This window comes from Protopterus annectens, chromosome 1.part0 (assembly GCF_019279795.1).
Source record: "Protopterus annectens isolate FY-2018-M chromosome 1.part0, PAN1.0, whole genome shotgun sequence".
NCBI lineage: Eukaryota > Metazoa > Chordata > Ceratodontiformes > Protopteridae > Protopterus > Protopterus annectens.
In genome coordinates, this window is record NC_056725.1 from 1,358,032,144 (window position 1) to 1,358,058,340 (window position 26,197).

At 39.6% G+C, this 26,197-nt stretch overlaps 1 protein-coding gene across 1 annotated transcript in view; it reads left to right on the forward strand.

Moving 5' to 3' along the window:
• The window catches only part of AK9 (adenylate kinase 9), a 2,653,312-nt gene that overhangs the window by 739,752 nt on the left and 1,887,363 nt on the right, over nucleotides 1-26,197 (forward strand). Inside the window, exon 13 of the mRNA XM_044066804.1 lies at nucleotides 12,430-12,574. Coding sequence (XP_043922739.1) covers nucleotides 12,430-12,574 — 145 coding nt within the window. The remainder of the gene's footprint in view (nucleotides 1-12,429; nucleotides 12,575-26,197) is intronic.

Consider the following 26,197-nt stretch of genomic DNA (forward strand, 5'->3'; position numbering starts at 1 on the left):
GCCAAGCTGGGGGCCATGGCTGCACCCATTGCTATCCCTGTGGCTTGTTCAAAATATTTACCTTCAAACTGAAAATAGTTATTGTTAAGCAAAAGTTTTAGCAGCCTATCTGTGGATTCATTTCCCTGGGCAGGGCTTCCTGCTCTTTGGTGTAACCTTCTGTTACTGCTTGCATTCAATAATCATGTGGGAGGACTGGGTACAACACTTCAATGTCATTTATGACCAGGATGTAATCATGGTCCATTTGGATTTTTTTGATCTTTCTCGGGAAGTCCATGGAATCCAGTATGAACAATTTGTTGCTTTCAGCTAGGGGCTTGTTCTGTGCCTGCAGATATATTGATATAGGTTTGGTGTTAGAGCCACTGCTGGATACCACCGGTCTGTAAGGAGGGCCAAGTAGATTCTTGTGAGGCTTGGGAATGCCAAAAAAGTTCAGGTGTCTTGGTTGGATGACTGTCAAAAATTTGTGTGGATCATTGCTTATAAGTTCTTCCTTGCGAAGGTTCATGATTTCAGTTAGGATCTCTTCATAGGCATACCTCATCCTTCCCAGGTCCATGTTTTCGTAATATGTAGGGCTGTTGAGCATACTCAGGATTTTAGCAGTATAAGCCAATGCATCAGTGACCACAGTGCCCCTCCTTTAACCATCTTCATAATTTTCCTTGTTTTATCCTTGCTTAGGTTGATCAGTGCTGTGGTTTCCTCCTTGTCAAGACTGTAAAATTTCCTCCTAGCAGGCTTGCTTAGTATCTTGTGGATGCCTGCCTCAAATTTGCTCTTGAAAGCAGTGATGGTGGGATTGGGGGCAAAAATTAATATTTTGTTTTTCATTTTGTTACTGGGATAGTGGGTATATTGGGGCCAGTGAGGCTGCTGTTGTCTTGTTGTTTTTTGCCATGAAAAAATATTTTTATGTTAGATTTCCTTGTAAGAGTTTCAAATCAATGAATGTGCCCACCAGCTCGCTCCTTTGGTGTAGTATGAAGGTTAATCCTCTAGTCAGGACTTTGTATTCAGTCTTGTTTAGTGGCTCTGTGAAGTGTTTCCAAAGTATGTGTTGTTTTCTCTGTTCCACCAGCCTTGTTTGCTGTTGAAGGTGTCAGGGGGGGTGCCAGAAATGCTTCAGATCTCTCTTCCCTGCCATGTTTTGTCTCTCCTGTAGTATGTTCCTTGCAGTGATCTGTCTTGTGGTTAGTATTGGTCCTGTGAGCAGTGGTGTAAGATGTGTAGTGTACTGCTTTGGCTGTGGTGTGCTGGATGGTGTCCAATTCAATTCTTTCTGCTGGTCCATGTGTAAATTGGTGGTGTGTTCTATTAGGTTTCTTGTACTGTGGCAGTGGGTCTAGTTTGGATGCTTTTCGATATGCAAGAAAATCCTTGTGTTGACTACTTGCTTGCTGGGATCCATTTCCATTGTTCCATGATGAGGAATATGCGTAGTGTTGTCTATACTGGGACATGTGTCTGGGTCTCCTTGAGAAACGATACGTATGTGTGTGTGTGTGTGTGTGTGTGTGTGTGTGTGTGTGTGGGTGGGGGGGGGGTGTTGTGTTTTTTTTCTGAGTTAGTATTTCTCAATGGAGTTTTCTAATTTTTTTCTTTGATCATAGTTTTGAAGGTGTTGGCTCTCTTTTTTATTTCTTCTATTGCCTTTGGTTTGACCATTCTTCCCTTGATTTGTGCTGGTTCCAATTTTGTGTATTCTAGTTGTTTCTGCTTGTATCTAAGTAATATTTCCACTAGTTTCTGTCCTGTTTCTTCCAGGGTTTTGTTCCACTTGGCTATCAACTTCTGGTCCATATTCTACCAGATGGAATTTTTTATGAGCCTAAGACCCCTGAGGAATAAGTTTTTTACTAAGGCATTGATTTAAATAAACTTCTGATCATTGTAGGCTTTCGAGTCTTTAAATCATTTTTTTCCTAGGGACACCTGGCTGTTCTCTCTGGATTCACTAACTTCACCGTTATCTGTGCCAACGAAATTCTTTAGGGTTGATTGCCAGTTTGTATAGGTACCTATTGAGCCAGGATGGTGGACTGGTCCCTTTTGCCATGGTTGTGCTGTCACTGAAGATTGTAAGTTGGTGTGGGCACAATCCTTAGCAAAAACAGCTAAAGGCTAAATAAAAGGAAAACCAAACAAATGGTGCCTTCCAAACCAAATCCTGGAGATAAATCGCCTTCTCCTAGTTGGGGACCAACTCAAAAACCTCTGTGAAAAACCTCACCAGCCTAAAAACTCATGGCTTACAGGGGGAAAAACTAGCAGTGCTCCTGTTGAAATACCACATCCTCCAAAGTAATGTAGTAGCAGAAAGATCGTTTCTGGTATCACTCAACAGAAAGGTGGTTAAAATTGAGTAGGACTCTCAAAACTGATTCTTGTTTGAAGACATCTCTTTATTTGTAATTAGTACTTTGCAGGCAAATGATTGTTGCTTGGATAATGTGTTAAAGCTTGTAAAAACATGCACTTATTTCAATTTTTCAGAGAGGGGCATGCTCCAAGATATGTCCGCTCTCAGGTGTAGTGCCATTGGTGGGGGGATGTATCACCACTGCGGGCATGGTTTAGAAGCTACCTTGCCATCTTTTATCTGTTTCCAAAGACTTAACTGTGTTTCATTTGCATCTAATGAAAGATAACAACTCTACCAAAAAATCTTTAAAATAAGTGCAACAAAATGTGTTTGAAAAGTAAAATCACATTCATTATTTAAAAAAAAAAAAAAAAAAAAAACGTTATCAGCTTCTATACTACAGTTATTTTTCTTTATTATAAAACCAGTCTAAGTATTGCCCAGGTATGGATACCACCTTCCAACAAATTACATACCTAGCTTAAACCACTATAAACTGATAAAACAAAAAGGACTAAAAATTGTTGGGTATGTTGAGCTGTCAATAAATACAAAGACATAAAGAGAGAGAGTCTCAACTTTCCAAAGCCGATTCTGTAACATTTTCATATACCTTTCAAAGATTTGCCTGCTTGGGCTGGATCTACATTCGTATACTGATTCCTATAGCTGATGAGTTTTTAAACTAGTGAAGTTTTTCACAGAGGTTTTTTTGAGTTGGATCCCCAACCATGGGAAGGGTATTTATCTCTAGGCTTTGGTTTGGAAGGCACTATTTGTTAGTTTTCTGTACTTGTAGGACCTGAAGGATATTGACTTTTCCAATTATATGCAGAGTATTACATATATATGGTTTATATTCATTTTGATGAAGGTTTTAAATAAAAGCCTGCATGTGGGATTGAATATCAACTTATCACATATGCCAGTTTTAACTTCTGTGTAAGATCACAGTGCATTGAGGATAAGGTAATTTGCCCTTTCTCCAGGGTAATTTGATCTCAGAGTTATGTATAGGTAGCAGTGGTTGTGTGGGGTGCAAAAAGAAGAGGAGTTTATGTTTTTTTTTTTATTTTTTTGATAAATTGTTTTTTGAGCATTTATTCTCAATGTGTTGTAGTTCAGTATGTTGCTTTTTCAATGACGCAACATACACCATAAGGGATCAAACTTGACCTGAGATAATCCTAGCCCCTAGAGCATGACGAGAAGGGAAATCTTAAAGGCACTTGAGGCCAGATCACTAATGCTGTCGAGTTGGATACGGCAAGAGTTTTGCAGACCCACAATTTATAATGGATGGACATAAATGAAAGGATGTAGCATTATGGTAAGGACATACCTTTTGTATTATGACAGCCAATGTCAGTCAAACAGTACATATAGATGACAAGGCAACTATATCCATTAATGTTTCTTCAGGTTAGACGTTTGAGGTGTTCTGGATCTTGAGCTGTTTGCATCAGAATACAATGTTTAAGTGCATATATTGTTTATCAGGTGCCATGATTTTTTTGGCTTAGATCTGGAGATGATTATTCTTTATGTACGTCTCCCAGCAACACTGATTCAAAAAGTCCTAATAAAACCAGTACAAGAAGGTACATGGCTGATCGTAATAGAGCTATTCTTACCAAAGCAATTCTGTTTTTTCCTTCTTCATGAGATGGCAATCTTCTGATTCAGCAAGACCCCAAATATGACACCCATATTCCAGTATTCTGCATGTTACAACATGCAGATTGGTGGAGTGATTTTAAGTGGATATGTGTTCTCTGTACAAGTAGTATGCATTTTGTAGGTGACTGGAAAACTTAATACAATAAATACCGGTTTGCCAAAATGCACTTGCTTTTCCGTTTGGTTTGAGAATGGTTCCATACCACTTCAGGTTCAGCGCCCAGTTATCTTAAATTATCGTTCTCATTTTTAAGCAAAGGCTTGTCTTATTCTTCTGAGATGTATTGCTCTACATTATCTATCTGTCTTCCACAAGAACCCTACCTTAGCTTCTATGCCTATAGCTAAGATGGCTCTTAAAGGAGCACTCCACCTAGAGCCTCTTAAGAGATTTATTCCTTCTAATCTGAATTTGAATTTTCTTGTAGATTAGCTGAGAAAGTCTTCCTTTCAGTCTGTTCTTGGTACTATTAATGACCTTTTCTTGGAAAACAGTTCCTTCTGTTAATTTACTTTCAGAGCTTTGGACTGTTAATTATTTAGAGACCTGTTTGTTCTTGAAGAAACGGAATAACAAATGCTATGAGCCAGGCAATCTTTTTTTTCTTTTTTGAAACGCTTTATTTTTCATACTATAAATTTTAACAGACACATCCAAAACCTTTGCCTAGAAAGTGGTGTACATCCATGACAATGTGAATAGTAAACATAGAACAGGCAATAACTTATTTACAAAGTATTTAGATAAAATAAAATATTTACAATATATACACTGTATACAATAAAATGCCAGAAGCCTAATAGGTGAGCATACAATCTAATTAACAGTTTAAAAAGAAAAAAAGGTTATAAATGGATACTTAATTATAATAATGACATAGCTTATTATGAAATGAACATAAAACCAATAATTTATAAACTTGGAACAAAAGCCTGGAAAACTGGTACAGTAAAAAAAAAGACAGTCAACTGCTGGAAAATGTATACATGTAGTTTATATTGTTAGAATACATTCAAACAACTTCTCCCAGTGATTATTATAGTAGGTGCATTTAGAAGGATTGTAGATAAACAATTTATGGGTTAATATATACTTGATAGCTGTTTGTTTGAAACCATCCCAAATGATTTTAGAGCTATCTGTCCAATTCTAGGTAATAAAGAGTTTAACCAATGAGAACAGTGAGATTATGAATTCCTTTGAGCTAATTCATGAGGAGGGATATCTAAAAGAGCAAATTCCCATGAAAGTGTAACTTTTTCATAACCCATTTTTTTCTAATTTAACTTTTAGAGAACACCAGAGTTTATATGATGGTTTGCAACTCCTTAATATATGAAATGTATCAGCTATTGTACTGTTTACAAAGGGAACAATCTGCTGACAGATTAGGATACATTTTTTTAAGAATAGCTGGGGCTAGATATGAGTTATTTATCAGTAACTGAGTATAGAAGAGTCTTTTAATAGGTAAAAATTTAGAAGTTATATTAATTGATTTGAATTGTTGATTATATGAAATTTGCAGGTTTATATTGGTCTAGTAATTAAAAAGATAATGGATCCATGAAATCTTAATGAAGTAAGTAGTTGAGACAGGCAATCTAGATACCATTCCTTAATCTGCACTCTTAGAATCAAAGGGGATAATTCTCTACAAGCAACTTCAGAGGCAACTGTTGCATAATCATTAGGACAAAAAGGATCAGGGAATGAGGGGTCTATATTATCTAACTTGAAAAGTGAATTCCTCGAACTGCATCTACATTGTAAATGCAGTTCAGTGAACTGATAACAGTGAGATCGTGGTACAGCGAAGATCGTAAAATTTGCCCTTTGCTCACTGTAGTGCGATCTCAGAGTTAGTATATATAATTAGCGGGGGTTGTGGGGGCACAGCCCCCCAAAAGAGCGAATTCGCTGAACTGCATTTTCGATGTAGATGCAGTTTGCAGAATTCACTTTTCGATTAGATAATATAGACCCAGGAATGAGACCAATTTTCATATCTATCTCTCTGCCTGTCTCTCTCTGTACATTAAATCTTTCTCTGGCTATTCAAGCTGCTAGATATATTTAATTGTTTTACAATCATGCAGGTGCAATGTTACAGAGAGCTCTTGTAGCATGTTCTTCTAAGTGTGGAAGCTGCCGCTGCCTTTTAATGTGTGAGGTGGCTTCTGTTGCAATTTATGAAGAAAACACATGATCCGTGATATACACCAAACATTATAATACAAAGTACATTCCTAAAGCTGGAAAGGTTTTTGCTATGGCAGTTTTTCAGTGCATGTTATATGGGGCCTTCACTGTCTGCAGAAGCACATTTTGATATTTTTTTCTGTCTTGTACAATGGGGAAGTTGTTTTCATCCTTATCATTACAGTGAAGATACCCTTCTACCAACTACTTGTCTCTGTTTAAGCATGACTTGTTTGTTTAGAAGCACCATCATTTTATATGTTCCTTAAGTTTTTAGTGCACTGGCAATTTTGTAATATGAATTAAGTTGTTTCTGGACATAATGGTGATTGTACCCCTGATCAGTCACAATGAGAAAGATTAGTGGTATTCATATATTTTATACAAGCTACTCATAGGACTTTTTTTTCTCCCTTTCTCCTAGACTTGCATGTGTATATATTTGTAAAAAGCCTTGTGTTGTACACTATAGCAGTGTGGAATATTCCTCTGTATTCCTACCTAGAGAGGCAACTTCCCATTTTGCCACTTTTAGCTAGGTAAGATGGCAATGTCTAACTAGAGCATCTGCACATTAACTGAGGGTGGGTCTATTTATAAAATTATGGGCATAATATATTTCTTTCTTTTGATTAAGTTTGATTTCTTATAAGATGGCTATTAGAGTTATGGAGCTGATGGTGGCTGGATAATTCCTTTAACTGATAGCTGAGTTAATCTCCTCAGTACGGGGTAACAGAAAAATTTTGAGCAGCTACTGTGACCCATCAAACTGACATACTGAGCCATTTAGATTGTAAAGGGAAGGGCCAGTCAACCATCTACTTTTACACCAGATATTTCTGACAACTGTGATGTCCATTCTTGGATCAGATACTGATGTGTTAACCTGTTGAGGCAACTGACATCTGGCCAGAGTACCAAGCCCAAAATCTTCTGAACTCTCCATTTATCCAAAGTATGACCCCAGACCATGGGTGTAGGGATACATAAGCAGATGTATGTGCATAAGGTCCTCAGATTATCTTGATGCAAGTCTGAATGCAGGATATTCATATCTGTTCATCTGAACAGTGTTGTCATTGCTACTACTAAAATTATTCAGGTAAGTACCCCATTGGGGAACCTTTTTTTTAATTCAAAATTATTTGTTAATGTCAGCTAAGAGGGGGAAGTGTGGCTGTGGTAAGCAGATCCCTTATAAATACCTCCACTTTCAGTGTCTGTTTTATCGAGGGGGTGAACAGGATTAAAAAAAATGTAAAATTTGCCAGTTTGTTCCTTAAATCCTATGAACCAGACTTTTCTCTATAAATACCTACTTAGGGAACCAACATCTGAAGTGCTCATGCAAAGCAAGATGGTGGAACACAGCCTTGGACATCCCCCTCATGCCCAAAAGGAAGTTCAAGAATAAAAGCTGTGAAACTTTATTTTTCCAGTCTGATTCAGGTGTTCCTGATGAGATGCAGCTGGGATTCGCTGAACATCGCCAGAGGCTGGTATGGCATCTGCTACCTGCGTGAATGATGACAATCAGCCTATCATAACTGTAGAGGGTGGGGAACCTAGGGTGATAATTTCCAAGGAACCATAGGGCATATCTGAGATCCTTGTTAGGGGAAAGGCTCCAGGTACTTTAATCAAGGTCTGTCAGGATTCTGAACCACATCATTTTGTAAGGGCAGACTTCCTGCCTCAAAAAAAGAAACAGAAAAACAAACATGTTTCTCCCTTACAGACATTTCAGAAAAAAAAGAATGGCTTGAATTCTCACAAGACTTATACATACAGGGTAATTTTATGTTAAGGCTTCCTTCTTTTTCGTCCACTACCTCAAAACCCTCACTCCCCCAACTTTGAAAAGGTAACATTAATCTTCTTCTGAGAAGGAAAAGGTTTTTAATTCAGATGAAAATTCCTTAGCATACTCATCTCATATTCATTGTTCTCTTCAGCTTGCTTTCAATGATGAAGACAGCCTGTCTCCTGACTCCCCCATTGAAGAAATTTTATTCGGGGAGACTATTGCTAGGATGATGCAACATTTTTCATGGGAAATCCAGGCAAGTTACTGACATTCAAAACAGGTACAATGACTTTCTTGAAAATCAGTACCCAAAAAGCCTGACAGACTTTATAATGTCCCTAAAGATGTGATGTTTTACAAAAAAACAATAGCAGAACCCTCAGTCTTTTCCATCTCCACTGATGAACCCACTAATCTTTTACCTGCAACTAATGCATTGCCTTCAGATAGAAATAGTAGGGCCATGGACTAGAATGGCAGAACAGTCTGCACCTCTCCCACTTTGGCTTTTAGAACCCCAAATTATTAAACTTAGATGACAAAAAATATCTCTTGTCTAGTCTAAAGGGAAATAAATAAAACTGTGGGTAACTAGAAGGATTCCTAGCATAAGGCACAGGTGAGTTACCATGCTCAATCAGGCTACAAAAGTATCCAGATATTCGAGTAAATGCAGCTATGATGCTGCTGCAAAGGCTTCCTCCAGGGCTGCAGTAACTGGCTCTGTTATACATCGATTTGCTTGTCTTTACCTTCAGTCTCTGCCAGAGGGTATCAAGTCAAGTTATTGATTCCCTCTTTCATAGGGACTTTTTGTTTTTCCCTGTGGCAGCTGAACTTTCAAATCTCTGTAGAAGGGAAAGATTATGCAGGATTTCAAACAGATTTTTTTCTCACTTCATTTCCTAAGTATCAAAGGAATCATCCTTCCAAACCTACTTCCTTTTTCCATAGGGAGCAAAAACTACTCCAGAAGAGCAAGACACAGCCCATGAAAAGATTTCAGGAGAAACCTACCAGTGATCCTAAACTGGAAAAGCCCTTTCCAGACAAATCAACCTCAGCCTGACAATTTTCTGCCTCACTCCACCTTCCTTGGTCCAGACACCCCCTTATCCAAAAGACTCACCCTGTCCTTTCCAGCTTGGGAATTCATCACCATAGACAAATGGGTCTTATCCATTATCCAGCACTATTACAAAATGTCCTGGAAGGAGCTCCCCTAATGAGAGGAATCCCTCCACCACTGCCCAACCAAGCACACCTTGTCCATCCCCTCACCCAGGAGTTTTGTCCTAGGGGATCACAAAGTTAATACCGCCCCTAGACTTATGAAAAGGCTTGTATTCAAGATTATTCCTTGTTCCCAGGAAGGAGGGTACTTGGAGGCCCATACTGGATTTGTCTTATTTCAACACCTTTCTGGAAGTGACATCTTTCAAGATGCTGTCCTTGCAGACCCTACTTCCCTTTATCCTTCCACAAACCTTTCTAGTGTCCCTGGTCTTGAAGGATGCATACTTGAACATCTCCATTCACACCACATGCAGGAAATTCCTTGTATTCTCTGTTTTTTTTTTCATAGCTTTGTCCTTCAGTCTATATGCTGCTCTCATGTTTTTTACAAAGTGCCTTGCACCAGCTGTTACCTTTTGCAGAACACAGGGAATACAAATATTTTCATACCTGGATGTCATTCTCATTCCTGCCTCTCCCCAGGACACTCTACAGCTGCACCTTAGTTACACAACTTCGATCCTGCAAAGACTAGGTTTCATCCTCAGCCTCAGGAATTCTTGTCTGACCTCCTGCAAGGATCAGCACTTATTGGACAGCAGGATGAATAACCCTGTCTGTGACTGCGTCCCCCACGGAGAAAGTCCAGTCCCTGTGCAGATTCTTCCAGTCCCTACTTCTCCTGGATTCAACCTCTGAAACAGACATCTTAGGAATCCTAGGTTACATGAAAACCAGAATACATATTGTGCTTTTAACCAGACTACATGAGAAAGATGCAATGATACTTGAAGTCTCTTTGGTCTCATTGTTGTCACCCATTGGACTTCCAAATCCCCTTCTTGCCTTTTCTGAAGAAAGTGTTGTAAAGGTAAGTCTCTCAAATCCTTTTCAACAAGAGATTGACCTTCTGCCCACCCATTCCCTTCCTGGATATTCAAACAGATGCATCGGATCTGGTAGGGTTGCATGGACAGTTACCACAAGAGTTCAAGGTCAGTGGTCACCCAGATAGATAATGGAACACATCAACATGAAAGAAATGACTGTCCTTATTCAAGCCTTTTAAGTGCTCTCACATTGCTGGAACCCAAGCTCTCTCTGGATTTTCACAAATAACACCACTGTCATGTGGTACATCAACAAGCAGGAGAGACCAAGTTCTATCAGATATGCATGTTAGCCCTGGTGGCTTGGGGCTGTGCAATAAAGCAGATGTGTCCTGCAGACTGTCTGTATCCCATCAGAAGACAATATTCCTGCATACTGTCTAAACAGGTCCATGGTAGACTGGCCCAAATGGATGTTGAACACAGAGGTCTTCCTGGACATAGTCAACAGTTAAGATGCTCCACAAATACATCTGTTTGCCTTCTCTCAGTACAGACAGCTTAAGCTATTCTGTTCCAGGAACCCTTGTCCTCAAGCCTGAAGAATGGATGCCATGCCCTTCCACTGGAGGGAATGCCCCTCTATGTCTTACCCTCCTTCTTCCGATTGTACAAGTCCTCCTGAAGATTCAAAGGGACATACCAAAAATCTTGCTAGTGACTCCCTTCTGGCCCAAGCATCATTGGTTCCTCTTCTCTTCTACCTGACTAGGGTCCATCACTACAATTTACCCCACAGAGTGGACCTATTCACATGGATGCACTGATGCACCTCAACCTGACCCTATGGGTGATACAATCTTAATATCATTCAGACACCAGTTTTCAGAGGACTTGTTATAGGTGCACTAGAAAGTGAGAAAAGCTACTACTAGAAAATCTTACATCTCCAACTGGAAGAGATTTTCAATCTGGTGTCTCAAGATAAATGAGGACCTCTTTCAAGTAGGTATTTCTCTTATTCTGTCTTACATGTGTGAGTTAACTATAAGTGACCAGCCTACTCTTCCCTCAAGGCACACCTATCTGATATTTCTACCTGCATGCATTTAGACCCTCCTTTCCTTTCCAGGATTGAAGTCAAACAGTTTTTAAAATACATCATTCACCTGAACCCATCTAGGAGGGCTGTTCTGCCCCCATGGGATCTGAACTTTGTCTTGGAAAAACTTACTTTACCACCTTTTGAACCAGCAGCCACTATATCCTTAAAATTTTGTACCTGGAGAATGGTCGTACTGTTTTACCTTACCTCTGCTCGAAGAGTTTCAGAGCTTCAAGCCCTCATAGACATTCCTCCCTTCCTTATCTTCCACAAGTATAGGGTTGCTTTAAGGGCTAATGTGTTTTTTATGCTGAAGGTAGTAAAGGAAATTTCTCTCAACCAGGCCACATATTTAGCAACTTTCTTTCCAGATCTACAGAATAAGGGTGAAAGACTCTTCCATTCCCTGTATGTGTTCAGACAGCTAAGATTTTACTTGGGCAGGAGAAAAACTTTCAGGAAAACAGACCAGCTTTTTGTCTCCTTCCAGGAAGGTAAGCTGAGTAACCCTGTCTCCAAACAAACTATCTCCAACTGGATCTTCAAATTCATTTCCTTTGCTACTCCACACATTGCAAATCCCTTCCTTCACCCTGCCTTCTTCAAAGACATAGACTCCAGATCCATTCTGGAGGTGGCCACATGGTTGTCAGTTCACATTTTCACTAGATATTACAGAGTGGAGGCCTTTTCTAGATTTAGAACCTCCTTTGCTAAATTTATACTGATAAGACTGGTAGACAGCTCTCCTGTCTCCAACCTAGCCACCCTTAACCTCTAGCTTTGGGAATCACCCATAAGTACTGGAAATACAGCAACAGTGATCCAAAGAAAGACATAAAGTGGTATAAGAACTTAGCATAACACTTTATGCCCTGTACTTACTTCATTGTTCCAGTTAAGATGAATGATGCATAATAAATTTGTTACACCTGCCTTACACACACACATATATAATATATATATATATATTTAAAATGTTATGGCTTTCTATGGCAATGAGATGACCATATTCAAAAGTTAAGAAGACATTAGTTTAACACATTTTCCGGTTCAAATTAAAAATGATAGTATTTTGTAAAGCAAAAATGGCTACAGGCCAAAGTAATGCAATATAATGTAATGCACACAGCTTGAGCATTGAAGTCATATGATATATAAATCTTTATAGATACTTTAAATCTCTCTTATCAGGTGGTGGATGTATCAAAACTTCTTCAACCACTCCTGGATGAAGCAAAGCAGAGAATCATTGAGAAAGTGCAGTCTGAAACAACAGTCTCTGCAATCAATGCAGTGAAATACAAACTACAACAGGAAATGCTACAGAGGGAGCAAGGTAATTCTTAATCCTGTCACAGCTGTGATTTGAGTGTCCTGACTTCAGTTTGGTCCAACAAATGTTACTGCTATCTGAATTGGTGTGAATTATATATATAAATATATATATATATATATATATATATATATATATATATATATATATATATATATATATATATATACATGCACATATAATATATATTATATATATATATATATATATATATATATATATATGTGTGGTGTGTGTGTGTGTGTACTGTATATATATATATATATATATAGATATATATGTATATATATATATATATATATATATATATATATATATATATATATGTGTGTGTGTGTATATCAAAATATATATATATACATATATATATATATATATATATATATATATATATATATATATACATATATATATATATATAGAGAGAGAGAGAGAGAACGAGAGAGATTTACTATCAAATTGTGGAATGGCACTTAACGTGAAACTGAAATGGTCAAATGCATCTTTTTCCAGTTTCCGTAATGCCGTTCTGAAAAATGTTTGAATGCGCAGTAGTGAATGGTAGTGTATATTCACTAATGTGCATTTGACGTTCTGATAACATATCTCAGTATAGTGGTGATCAGGAAATTTACCCTTTTCCTCACTGTACTGTTATCTCGGAGTTGGAGTATATAATATGCAGGAGGTGTGGAGGGGTGTGGGGGGGGGGCTTGCTCCCCTGCAAAAACGTTACCGGTAACACAGATTTTTGACATTAGAACTTCCGGTGTTTGAATGTTGATTCCGTGGTTAACATTTCCAACATTTTGGTAATTATGTATTACCAAACTTGGAAAACGATTTCGATCAAAAGGTGGAAAATTGTTTTGAGTTTGCACATTTTGATAGTAAACTATATATATGTATATATCTAGTTTTGTGTAAAAATTTGACAGAAGTATCATGGTACAGCATTGCAGTATGAATGAAGCTAAAGTCTTACATGAGAACAGTACACAAAATCTGTCATCTCTTATTGTCACTGTATTATGTTTATATTTAATGGGCTGAAAGGTTATTTCACAGATGCAAACTGCAAAACAAGTTACACACAAATAGCATTCCACAGAACTTTGGTCCATTTGAGTTAACATTTTATTTACATTTATTTTCCTTAGTTATTTTCAGCATTTATAGCTATACAACAGAAGCACCAACACTGCACTAAAGTGACATGCCTAGATTTGTCCCTTTTGGTGAAGAACTTCAAAATGTCCTTTTTGAATGTCCGTTTTGATGGATCCACCCCCTTTGGGCCCAAAGTTAAAGAAACACATACTAGGAGTTAACAAGATGGCAACTTCCTGTCTGCTATTGACATCTGCTTCTCCACCCCTCAAAGGACTTTCTCCTAGAATCAGAAGGGTGGTAAGAGGCTGTGATTCTGTAAGTCTCAGGGTTGTGCCCAGGTTACTGCTGGAGATAGACCCCCCCACCGGGGCAGAGGGTGGATGACAACTGTAGATGTTACCATAGAGCAGAGCTGGTCCACAAAACCAGGGTATTGAGGCCTTGTTCACTGAAAACCCTTCCAGTACTTCTGAAAGGTTGCCTGACTGCTGCATTTTGGAGGCATTCAGGGGCACCTGTCTCTGCACCCTCATACCTGGTCAGCCATCACTTCTGATTCATGAGAGCAGAAAGTACTGTCCAGAAGCTGTGTCTTTCCCTTTATTTGGCCATCACAAAAACCACAAAGAAAGCATCTCGATGTTCCACCCCCACAGAGGAAGGCAGCAGTTCAAAAAATCACAAAAATGCTAGACAAATGAGTTATCCAGGAGGTCCCACCAGACCAGCAAGGGTCCATGATCTTCTCATGGTTCTTTTTGATTCTGAAGAAAAATGGGGAGCTTATACCCATTCTAGACCTCAGCCACCTAAAACAGTTTGTAAAACAGACAACTTTCTAGATGGTCAGAGTCCAGTCCATTTTGGCTCTTCTCAGAAAGGATGATTGGATGTGGTCGGTGGACCTGCAGGACACCTACTGTCACATAAAAATAGGCAGGTAGTCCAGGAGAGTCCTTCTCTTTTGGTTGGGAGTCAGTCAATTTCAGTTCAGGACACTGCCTTTCGGTCTCACAACAGTCCCCTGATTGTTCACCAAATGCATGGCAGTGGTTGCAGCAAATCTCAGACTGCAGGGTCCCAGGTGTTCCTGTGTCTAGGTGACTGGCTGATAACAGCTACCATAAGGGATCTGCTAATTCAAACCAGAGACTTCTTGCTCCAGTTATGCCATCAACTAGGGATTCAAAATCATAGGTTCATAGATTGGTACTAGGCTATAGGCCCTAGGGCCTATACAAGCCTAGCCATAACAATTCCCTGGCTATTTCTTCCCACACTATTTACTTCCCTGGACCCCTGTCTAGTAGGGCGACTGACGTGATTCCCCGGGATGAATTTCCTATCTCCCATCCAATCATCGATGTTCCTTTTGAAGACGGCCAAAGAGGTGCTCTGCTTGACATGTATGGGCAGTCTGTTTCAGTGTCTGGGGAGTCTCTGCGTCAGGAACCTATCCCTCCAGCATGTTTTGCTTATTGTGATGACAAGGTTTAGATCCCTGGAGTGTGGGGCTCTGAGGGATTGGGATTTCTTTAAGTGTAGCATGTCCAACAGCTCTGGGTTTGACATGGCCTTGTATGTTAAGCAGAGATCATTTCGGAGTAGACGATATGCGACAGAGTATAGCTGGAGTTTTTTAAGGCGGTCAGCATGGGGCATCTGCTTTAGGCCTGTGATTCTTTTAGTCAGGTATTTCTGAGTCCTTTCCAGTTGCTGCAGATGTCTTGAGAGGTACATACCAAATGGGGCGTTGTATTCTATAATGGGTCTAATGAGGGATGAGTACAGTGGGACAATGACCTCCTTTTTTCTGGATGAAAAGCCCTTAGTGATGAGGTGTGCCACATAGAAGGATTTCCTGACTGTTGTGGCGATGTGGTTATTGAAGGTGAGACCACTGTCCATCTGTGTCCCTTAGTCTCTTATCACACTTTCAGTGTTTAGTGTACTGCCACCTATGTGGTAATTCATGGGTACATGTTTTTTCCCAAAGGGGATAACTATACATTTCTTGGCATTGAGCTTGAGCCCATGGCTCTGGCACCAAGCATCTGTTTCTGTAAGGCCCTTTTGTAGAGTATCCACATCATTTGGGGATTCAGTAATGGCTCCCAGTTTGCAGGCATCTGCGAACTTTGTTAGCCAGAGTCACTTAGTGTTGGCCTGTACTTCAGAGAAGTAGATGCCAAACAAGAGACGTTGCAGAACTGAACCCTGAGGTACTCCACTTGTCACTTGTCTGGAGCTGGATTTGGAGTCAGCTACTTTTACAGTGTGGGTTCTGTCAGTAAGCCAGCTGGCAACCCATCGAGTGACGTAGGGATTAATGCCCAGCTTAGTAAGTTTATCTATGATTCCAGAGTGGGGGATGGTGTCAAAGGCCTTGGCGAGGTCCAGATAGGCTGTCTGGACTGCCTTACCCTCGTCCACAACTCTGGAGACTGATTCGAAGAAGTCAGTCAGGTTCAGTTGACAATATCAGCCCTTCATGAACCCAAACTGGGTGGGGTCCAGTGTTTGAAGGTTGCCAATGTCTTTGTTTATAAGTTCCATGATAATATGTTCCATGGCTTTGCAGATCAGGCTCATCAGACTGATGGGGCGGTAGTTCCTGGGATCCAAAAGTCCAAATTGAGACCTATCCAGATGGTCAAATTCATAAGATGCCACATGAATACCACCCTGCAGGCATGCAAACTCCTGGAATCCATATTAGCCATTGTACATCAATAAGCCTTAATTCTGTCTCACAAAAATCCCAAGGAGAGATCCATCCTATGTTTTCTGGGCTCTATGGCAGCATATATCACCTTTGTTCCTCATGCCAGATTTTGCATGAGGATGTTACAGTGGACACTGTCAGTACAGTGGTCTATTCTGCACTATCCTATGCACTTTCCAGTCAAAATCATAGGGCTCTGCAACCGACATATTCAGTGGTGACTAAGTCCTCCTGTAGTCTCTGTAGGTCATCCCTTTGTTTTCTCTTCCCCAGTAGCCACAGTGGCCACAAACACTTCCTTTCTTGGGTGAAGGTGGGGGTGCATTTTGAGGGGAAGACTGTCCAAAGCACATGGTCTTCGACAGAGGCCAATCTTCACTTTGTTGATCTGGAGATGAGGGCACTCCTAGCAATGTATGCCTTCCAGGACTCCCTCCCCAGAGCTGTGATAAAAGTTTGTGTAGACAGCATGTGATGGTTTGGTGGTTCAACAAACAGGGAGGAATTCACTCATATCATTTATGCCAGGTCACCATGAGGGTTTGGCAATGGGTGATATCTTTCCAGGGCCTTCTGATTGCAATGTATATACTGGGGACGTCCAGTGCATTAGTGGACAAGTTGAGCAGATATGTTCTTCTGCCATACAAGTGGTCCCTCAATCATTTGGTGGCATCCAAGATTTTCAGCCACTGGGACCAGCCTTGCTGCAACCTGTTCATAACCTTGTCCAACACCAAAGGCAGATATGTTGCCCTGATTGCACAGGAGGGAAGAGTCCCTGGGAGACACTCTAGTCCACACTTGGCCCTGGATCTCCTTTATGCTTATTCATTGACCCCCCCCCCTATAAGTTAAGTTTCTGCAGAAAGCCATCTGGGGCATGGTGAAAGTGATCCTCATCACCCCCCCCCCCTTTGGCCTCACCAGATAGCGTTCCCCTTTCTATCACCTCACTTGGTGTACCCTTTCTGAGTGCTGTACCCTTTCCCATATTTGATCTCTCACCCATCTGTTAAGCCTCACCTGGACATCAAAGCTCTGAAGTTAACCACTTGGTTTCTCCACTTGTAATGATGGTCAGAAATTCCAGGCTTTCATTTTCTGTGATCCATTTCTACCAGGAAAGTGTTTGGAAACACTTGGAAGAGATTTTCCATTTGGACATCTGCTAACCATCTGGATCCCTTTTTGTCTATATTACCATTTATTCTAGATTTCCTGGCAGATTTTTTCATGCTGGAGCTTGTTGCTCTACCATCAAAGTTCAATTGGCAGCTACTTTGAATTTTCACATGGGTAAAGACCATACTCCTGTTGCTTTAGTGAAACTAGCTAAGACCTTTTTGTGTGACGTACCTTTCTCCTACAGTCTCCTCTAAGGGATCCTGTTCCACCTAGGAATATTACTATTTTATAACAAAAACACAACAAAAGGTGGAAAATTGCACCAAAATAAACCAATAAATCCAAAAAGGTGCAAAGCGAGAGATGAAATTTCCACAACAAGATTTTATTAGCCAAAGAAAAGCCACAAACCAGGCCAACGAAGAGTTCATAAACGCATTAAATATAAATCACAGCGTTTTCGTCTTGTTTCACAGACTTCATCAGATAAATAACAGTGTAAAATAATACCATATATATAGTAAAACCAACCTAATAATTAGATGCCAATTACTCTAATTGATTGAAATTTAAAGGAACAATTACATAAAAAGTACAAATGGACTTGGGCTTATTCCCTTATGTAAATCTCATAATATTTAAATATATGATAAAACAAAAATAAAATTCAGTGTATAAATGTTAAAAAACCTTGTTAAAAACTTTTTTGTTGTTGAACCTTTTGGTGAAGACTCCAAGTTTTTACTTAATTATATGTTTAATACTCTACTCTCTTCTATAGTAAAAGTTAAAAGTCTTTGTAAGTGGATGCCACCTAGTGGCCACTTTTAAAAAAACTTTTTTTCTCAAAACCTTAAAGCTTGGCTGCCCTTAATTTTAATAAAGGTTTTATAGAAATGAATTCATTTAAACCAGGGGGCTGGTCCGCTTGGAGAGCTGTTTGCCACCATAACTCTCTAAATTCAATCATATCTTCCCAAGGGCCACCCCTGACATTAACTTTAACCTGTTCTAAAACCATAAATCCATATGTGGCATCTTTACATTCTACACTATGTTTGAATAGGGCATTGGTTTCTTTCCTTACTGATATTTCATATATGTGTTCATATATTCTCTTTTTGAGCTTCCTCTCTGATTTACCCACATAAAAAGAACCACATATTTTACAAACAGCTAGATATATAATCCCTTTGGGGTCACAATTATAAAACTCTACACTACAAATCCATCTGTCCCTACTTTCTAAATAATACTTCTCAATGTTGAGAATGGAAGGACATTGGTTGCATCGGCCACACTTATAGGTACCCTGCCTACCTTTATTAATCACTACACCATGTTTGTTCTCTAAAAAAAAAGTTTTTTTTAAAGTGGCCACTAGGTGGCATCCACTTACAAAGACTGGCGTGCTTTTAACTTTACTATAGAAGAGAGTAGAGTATTAAACATATAATTAAGTAAAAACTTGGAGTCTTCACCAAAAGGTTCAACAACAAAAAAGTTTTTAACAAGGTTTTTTAACATTTATACACTGAATTTTATTTTTGTTTTATCATATATTTAAATATTATGAGATTTACATAAGGGAATAAGCCCAAGTCCATTTGTACTTTTTATGTAATTGTTCCTTTAAATTTCAATCAATTAGAGTAATTGGCATCTAATTATTAGGTTGGTTTTACTATATATATGGTATTATTTTACACTGTTATTTATCTGATGAAGTCTGTGAAACAAGACGAAAACGCTGTGATTTATATTTAATGCGTTTATGAACTCTTCGTTGGCCTGGTTTGTGGCTTTTCTTTGGCTAATAAAATCTTGTTGTGGAAATTTTGTCTCTCGCTTTGCACCTTTTTGGATTTACTATTTTATAACAAGCCTTGACAAAACACCCTCTTGAAAAACACTTCACTAAGCACATAATAAATAATAAAATCAGTTAACAACCAGTCTAAAAATAAAACAATTAATACAATTAGTACAGTCAATTAAGACATTTCCACTCAAGTTCCTTATTTAAACCAAAAGGACTTAATGTGTCAAAATATAAATATCTTCAGTATACCTTAGTAAATAATCCATTGGTTTCCCTTTTCTACCATCAGGGAAAACTTGTTCAAGCACATAACTTTTAAAACATGGAACATGCCCACCGTGCACATTTGTAAAGTGCTCAGTCACCGGATTTTTCACCCTTGCCCAAATAGATATTACCAAGATGCTCCTGTATCTTACTTTTAAAATAATTAATAAAACTTAGATTGGGAAACAAACAAATCTTACCCACAGCCAACCGTAACTGACTTATCTACCCTTCCTCTCGAGAGGAATAAGGCAGCTGGCGCAGTTTTTACAAAACTGCTTTATTTACTCTTCACAGATGGATGAGTGTTCTTGCAATTCAATATTAATGGTTTTAAGAAAGATCTGCCCTGGTTATAAGAGCTTTGTGAGGAGTGTGGTCATATTAGCTAGGTGTTTTAATTGGTGGAGGAAAATGCACATAATATCAATATGACTAAATGGGTGTGTTTTAATTGGTGGAGGTAAAATACACCCTATTTGAATATGACTAAATGTCTGCCAATGTGCTGAAGTAGCCACACTGGCTAATCCTCCCCCTGTCCTCTTACAATACTTGTGTTATACAATAATATTAGTTAACCATATTCAAGATAAAGCTAAGAACAACTAAGCTTGTCCAAAAAATGTAATTCCTTTTTCCCTCTTAAAGAGTGTGACAAAAGGAGATATAGCCAGCACAGCCTGGAATTTTGTAAATAATTATATGTCATTGGTGAATATCTAAATGATTTATATAAGATGCTTTAGTAAAAAATGTATTAGAACTGTATGTCATGTGTATATCAAACTGCTTGTACAAACGTGTGTTTTGAAAAGGTATTTGCAAAGTCCTGTTTGAAATGTAAACACAGTGTGCCCTACTGGAAGTGAACAGAAATGTGCATGCACTATTGTAACTGTTTAAGTGTATATATTTTAACAGTGGAAACTGGAATAAAGGAGGTTAACTTCATCCCAGCAAACTTCAGAAAAATAACTGAAATTCAATTACTTTATGGCTAGGTCATAAAAGATGGTATTGTTCAGTTTTCAATGCAACGAGACACATCTGTACTAGGAAGCTTTCTGTATTGTCTTTAGGGTGAGCTAATTACTAGTCTTGAAATATGGAGGAATGTAATTGTTTTATGACTTCCAGCATCTGCCAAAGATCTGAGCAGAAGCCTTTGTCTATATAGCTGCCATCTTTAGCAATGGGGGTTTCACCTGGGAACTAGAAGTCAGATGACAAGAAATGATGTAATTCTGAATGCTATCCCAGCAATAATATTTTAGATATTAATTTGAAAAGTCTCTTAGTGAGACAGAACATTCTGCATTCTGTCTTGGACCTGACAACAACTAGAAGATGCATTCAGCACATCTGCCTTGCTCTAGTAGTAAGTTCTTAGGTTATAGTAATTCTCGTAGATTCTGTCAGGAATATAGTAAAGCTTTGTTTAGATATTTTTATTTATTTGAGACTGTCCTGCAATGTTGTTTTAAATATTTCCTGTGGTTTGGAACTCTGATGTCAGTGTGAATATATATTTACTATCGCCTTGTTCTTTTAGTATTTATTATTAGATATATTTAAACCTTTCATTGTGGCTGATCTGTGTATAGATATTTCTGTTTTGAGAGTACTTGCTTGGTTATTTGGTGACACTATGTGGGCCACTCCTAACAGCCTTGCTCTTGATCAAACTACCATGTGTGTGTGTGTGTGTGTGTGTGTGTGTGTGTGTGTGTGTGTGTGTGTGTGTGTGTGTGTGTGTGTGTGTAAATCAAACCTCAAAGAGTGTGTATGTGTTAGCTACTTGGGCAGAGACACAAAACACTTGTTGGACAGAGAGGGTGCTGGAGGTCTTGGCTTGGTCACTAAGCTGAGATCTCAACTCTATAGCTATGCCAGTGGGGAGTCTTACTAGGGATTTGGAGGAAGAGGGAGAAACCAGCCCCGGACTGACTGTGATCTCTGTGTACTCTTAAGGGAAATTGCGCTTGATGCAGAGAGCTGCATCTGGAAATGCTGTTTGTGTACTTGTTATCCTCCCACTGGTGCCAGTGGTAAGGATTGAGGCTCCTTGATTACTGGTCCTGTGGTGGTGCATCACATTGGTGAGTATTGGTGGGATAAACACGTCACATTTGGTAGGCAATGGTAGGATCACCACATCACATATTGGGATTCAGTGGTGTGGATATTGAACTCCTGTAACCTGTAAACAGTGGTCACTAAAGAAGGTGTTTGTACTCTCAAGCAATACAAATAAAACAACAGTTTTATTTATTTTTTGTTAGCTTAGTCAGGGAGAGTAGGCAAGGATGTCAGTGGAGGATTATGGCCAGCTAACAAGGAGCCAGTTGGCTGAGATGTGCCACGCCAAAGGACTGATGCATGCCAACCTGTCTAAAGTAAAAATGATTGCAGCCTTAGTCACAGCTGCATCACAGACCAGCAACCAGGAGGACAACTAGACTGGCCTTGGGGATGTACAACTGTCAGAAAATGGACAGTTCGACTTTGCCTCAGAGGACTTAAAAATCTGTCTGGAGTTAAAGGACTTGAACTGGAGACCAGACATTTAGAACTAGAATCAACAGAGAGACTGCAGCATTTGGAATTAGAATAAGAAGAGAGACTGAGATGTCTGGGAGCTGAAGAAAATGAGAGATAGAGGCAACATGAAAAGGAGATACTGACCCTTCACCAGGGTCATGGAAGTAATGGGGAAGGGAATAATCAAACCTCAGAAGCAATAATAACAACAAATGAAACCTCCTCGAATGCTGAAGGTAACTCAGGTAAAAACAAAAACAATTTAAAGGCAAATCCTGAGTTGACCACCACAGACCCTGAAGATAGAACGTAGTAAAAATGTGGAACTTTTAATTTTTATTAAAATGTAGAAACTTGCATTATGTTTAAAAACAGAAAACAAAAAACAAAAAAAAAAACAAAAAGTTGGAGGACGAAAAGTGCTTTCAGCTATTCAGCCTTCTTCAGTTCGTATGTTTCCTTAAGTTAGACTCTGGCTATTTTGAACACGCACACACCAATCTAAAATGCTGATTCAAGACACACCTTCAACGACATCAAATCCTGAACCATCACTATGTGCAAACCTCCTCACAAAATCAGCTGATGGTTATATGCCTATTCTTTAATATAGGCTTGAGAAGAAACAACGTCTTTGTGTCTTTCGGCTTTTCCCGGTTAGGGGTCGCCACAGCGGAACTCCGGTCCGCTAATGATTGGTAGTGGATTTTTACATACTGGGTTACCAGCCCTGATGCACAACCTTCAACGAAGGCACGCCCCATTCATGTATGCCTCCACACAGAAGACGCTCTAGCTGAGAATCGAACGGGACATCGTCTTGCTATGAGGCGAGTAAATTTCTTCCACAGTTTACAGAAGGTGATAATTTTGATTGTTTTATTTTTATGTTTGAAAGGGTTTGTAAACAGTATAATATTGACCTGAAGCTTATAGGAAAAAGTTTTGTGAGCATAGGCACAAAGCAGATGAAAGTGTGTGTGACTATATTGCTGAGTTAAGCACTTATTTTCATAGGTGGGTGAGTGGATGTCAGGTCACTACTTTTGAAGGGCTGGCAGACCTTTTGTCGAGGGAACAAGCCCTAAGCACTTTGCCTGAGGACATGAGAATCTGGTTGGCAGATAGGTAATGCAATACCACAGATGAGTTGGGAGAAAAGGGAGACTTATACCTTGAAAGCAGGGCATCACTGCACAGGAAAGGGAGACCCAGTGCTGCACATAGGTCTAAGGGAATCCATGGTGGGCAGCCTAAGCCGCCCTAACAGAGTCTGCCAGTAAGAGAGGAAGGCACTAGTTCAGGTACATTGCCAGGATCAAGGGTTAAATGTTTTAAATGTAACCAGTGGGTCCATGTAGAATATAGATGTCCATTGAGGGTAGGTGGGGAACAAAAGGTAGGGAAGCCAGCAAGTGGGAATGACAGAATGCCAGCAGTAAGAGCAGTAAGTTGTCTGGAGACAACAAGTGTACCAAACTGCCAGAAGATGTTATATCCCATCTTAGTACATGGGAAACGGGCCACTGCTAAGAGAGACACAGCCTATGTCCTAACTATTGTGAAGCCTGCAATAGTTAAAGAGGAGCACTACTTGTTTGGGCAGTCTTCTGCAGTCAGTGCTGTAGGAGGGACCCCATTTCAAATACCTTTGTGTAAGGTGGAAAAGGAAGCAGGAAAGTATGGGCTAGAGGATGAGAGAATAGAACAGATGGTAGTGCCCAGAGCCTGCCAGCTGGCACTTCTAGCCATAGCCCATGAGATTCCCTTTGCAGGTGATATGGGCATAAAGCATATAAAGAGATGTATTATGCAGAACTTTTATTTGGCCTGGGATTTCCAGGTATGTAACAGGATACTGGAGGACCTGCGAGCAGTACCAAAAAGTAAGTAAGACAGGAGACTTCTTTGGTGCCTTTGCCTGTGATTGAGGAGCCATTTCAGAGGGTAGCTATGGATATTGTGAGGCCTCTGAGTACCCCAAGTCCCACGAGGAAGAAGTATATCCTAGTGGTAGTAGATTATGCTACCAGATACCCTGAGGTGGTGGCTCTGTCCTGCATCAAGGGAGAAAAGGTGGCAAATGCTTTGTTAGAGATTTTTAGCAGGGTAGGTTTCCTAAAAGAAATACTGACTGATAGAGGTGCCAATTTCATATCAGATCTGCTGGATTGTATGTGGGAGCACTGTTGGGTGACCACCCCCTGCCATCCTCAGACTAATGGTCGGGTGGAGAGGTTAAACTCTACACTAAAGACCATGCTACAGCCATTTACAGACCAGTTCAAGAGGGAGTGGGACAAATATTTGCCCCATCTGTTGTTTGTTTACAGAGAGGTGCCCCAGGGATCCCCAGATTGTTCACCCTTTAAGTTGATGTATGGGCATAGGGTGAAAGGACCTCTAGATTTGATTCGCGATGAGTGGGAGGGTGAGTGTGAATTCCACAAGGAGTCTGTTGTGGCATATGTCATAAACCCCAGGACAGGGCTCAGGGAACTCATGGACTTGGCCCAGGAGAAACTGGCAGAAGCTCAACAGCAGAAAAAGGTCTGGTATGAAAGGAATGCTTGAGCTAGAGAGTATGCTTTAGGACATCAGGTTATGGTTTTCATTCCTGTCAGACACAACAAGCTGCAGGCAGCTTGGAAGGGACCCTTCAGGGTGGTAAGGAAGGTCAGTGATGTTAACCACATGGTAGAATTGCTAGGCAGAAGGCAGGGGCATAAATTGTACCATGTTAACATGATGAATCCTTACCATGATAGGGAGGCCATTGTTCTGAGTATTTGCAATGGAGGACAGGAGGAGGCTGAGGGGGATCTGATGACTGAACTCCTCAGTGGGGCTCTGACTGACACCTCAGTGGAAGGGGTAGCAATGTCCCAGCAGCTATCCCCTCCCCAGGTTCAAGAAATCCGAGCAGTGTTGCAGGGGTTTGGGGGGATGTTCACTGAGAAACCAGGATGCACCCACCTGGTACAACACCATGTAGATACAGGACCCCAAAGGCCTATTATGCAGTCCCCTTATACATCATTGTTTTGGAGTACAGTCTGCTTGTTTTGGTCGGTTTCACTCCGGTGTTGTCAGTTAAAAAGATGACTGAATCTTTGTATTGTTTTTATTGTTGTAATGTCGGTGAAGTATTGTTGTGGTCCTTATGTTGGCCAGATAATTCATTAAATTATCGCTTCTTTATTCTAAGTTGTAAGTTCTAGCTACATGTTTTCTTTAATGTAGGTGAAGAACTGAATGCTAATCTGATGGTAATATATATCCTGGGTGTGTGAGTGGATACATTACTGCCTTTAATTGTTTACTGCTTATAAAAAAGTTATGTCAATATCTGTAGATAACCCATTCAGCCTAGATATAACAAGGTCATATTTCTGCCATCTTTCTGTTGATACATATTCCTCAACCTCTTAGCATAAAAAAATGGAACAAAGCCTGACAGAATGGGGGGACAAAGTCCCAAAAATAGTGACAGATTTTAAATATTGCTCTTATAAAAATACTACATGACAGCTAAATAAGTTGAAGTGGTACAACATGGTTGAGATAATACGTAAGTACCGAATTTCCCACTTATATCCAACTACTCATAAATCAATTGCAAAAAACATTCTCTTTCTCAAGCTAGAATATCCACTACCTCTACTCAGCATGTCGTGAATGTATAATAGTCAACAACTGCTGACAACAAAGTTAAAGATTTGTAAATTTGCTTTCCTAGCTGATGAAAGAAAACACTATTGTGATGTACTTCATGAGATGCATTGGCTCCCTCTACCTGATAAAACCATTCTCCTTCTGGGAACATTAATCTACAAAATTCTTAAAATAAGATATTGTCCTCATCTCAAAAGGAAATTACAACTGAGAAACCAAACCTACACCTTAGGAACAGCCAAGAAAATGTTCTTGCCTTTTCAAAACACAAATTCAAACTACGCATAGGTGAGAAAGCATTCTCTAGAGCAGAGCCTGCATTGTGGAAACATCTATCAAATGGTATGAAGTG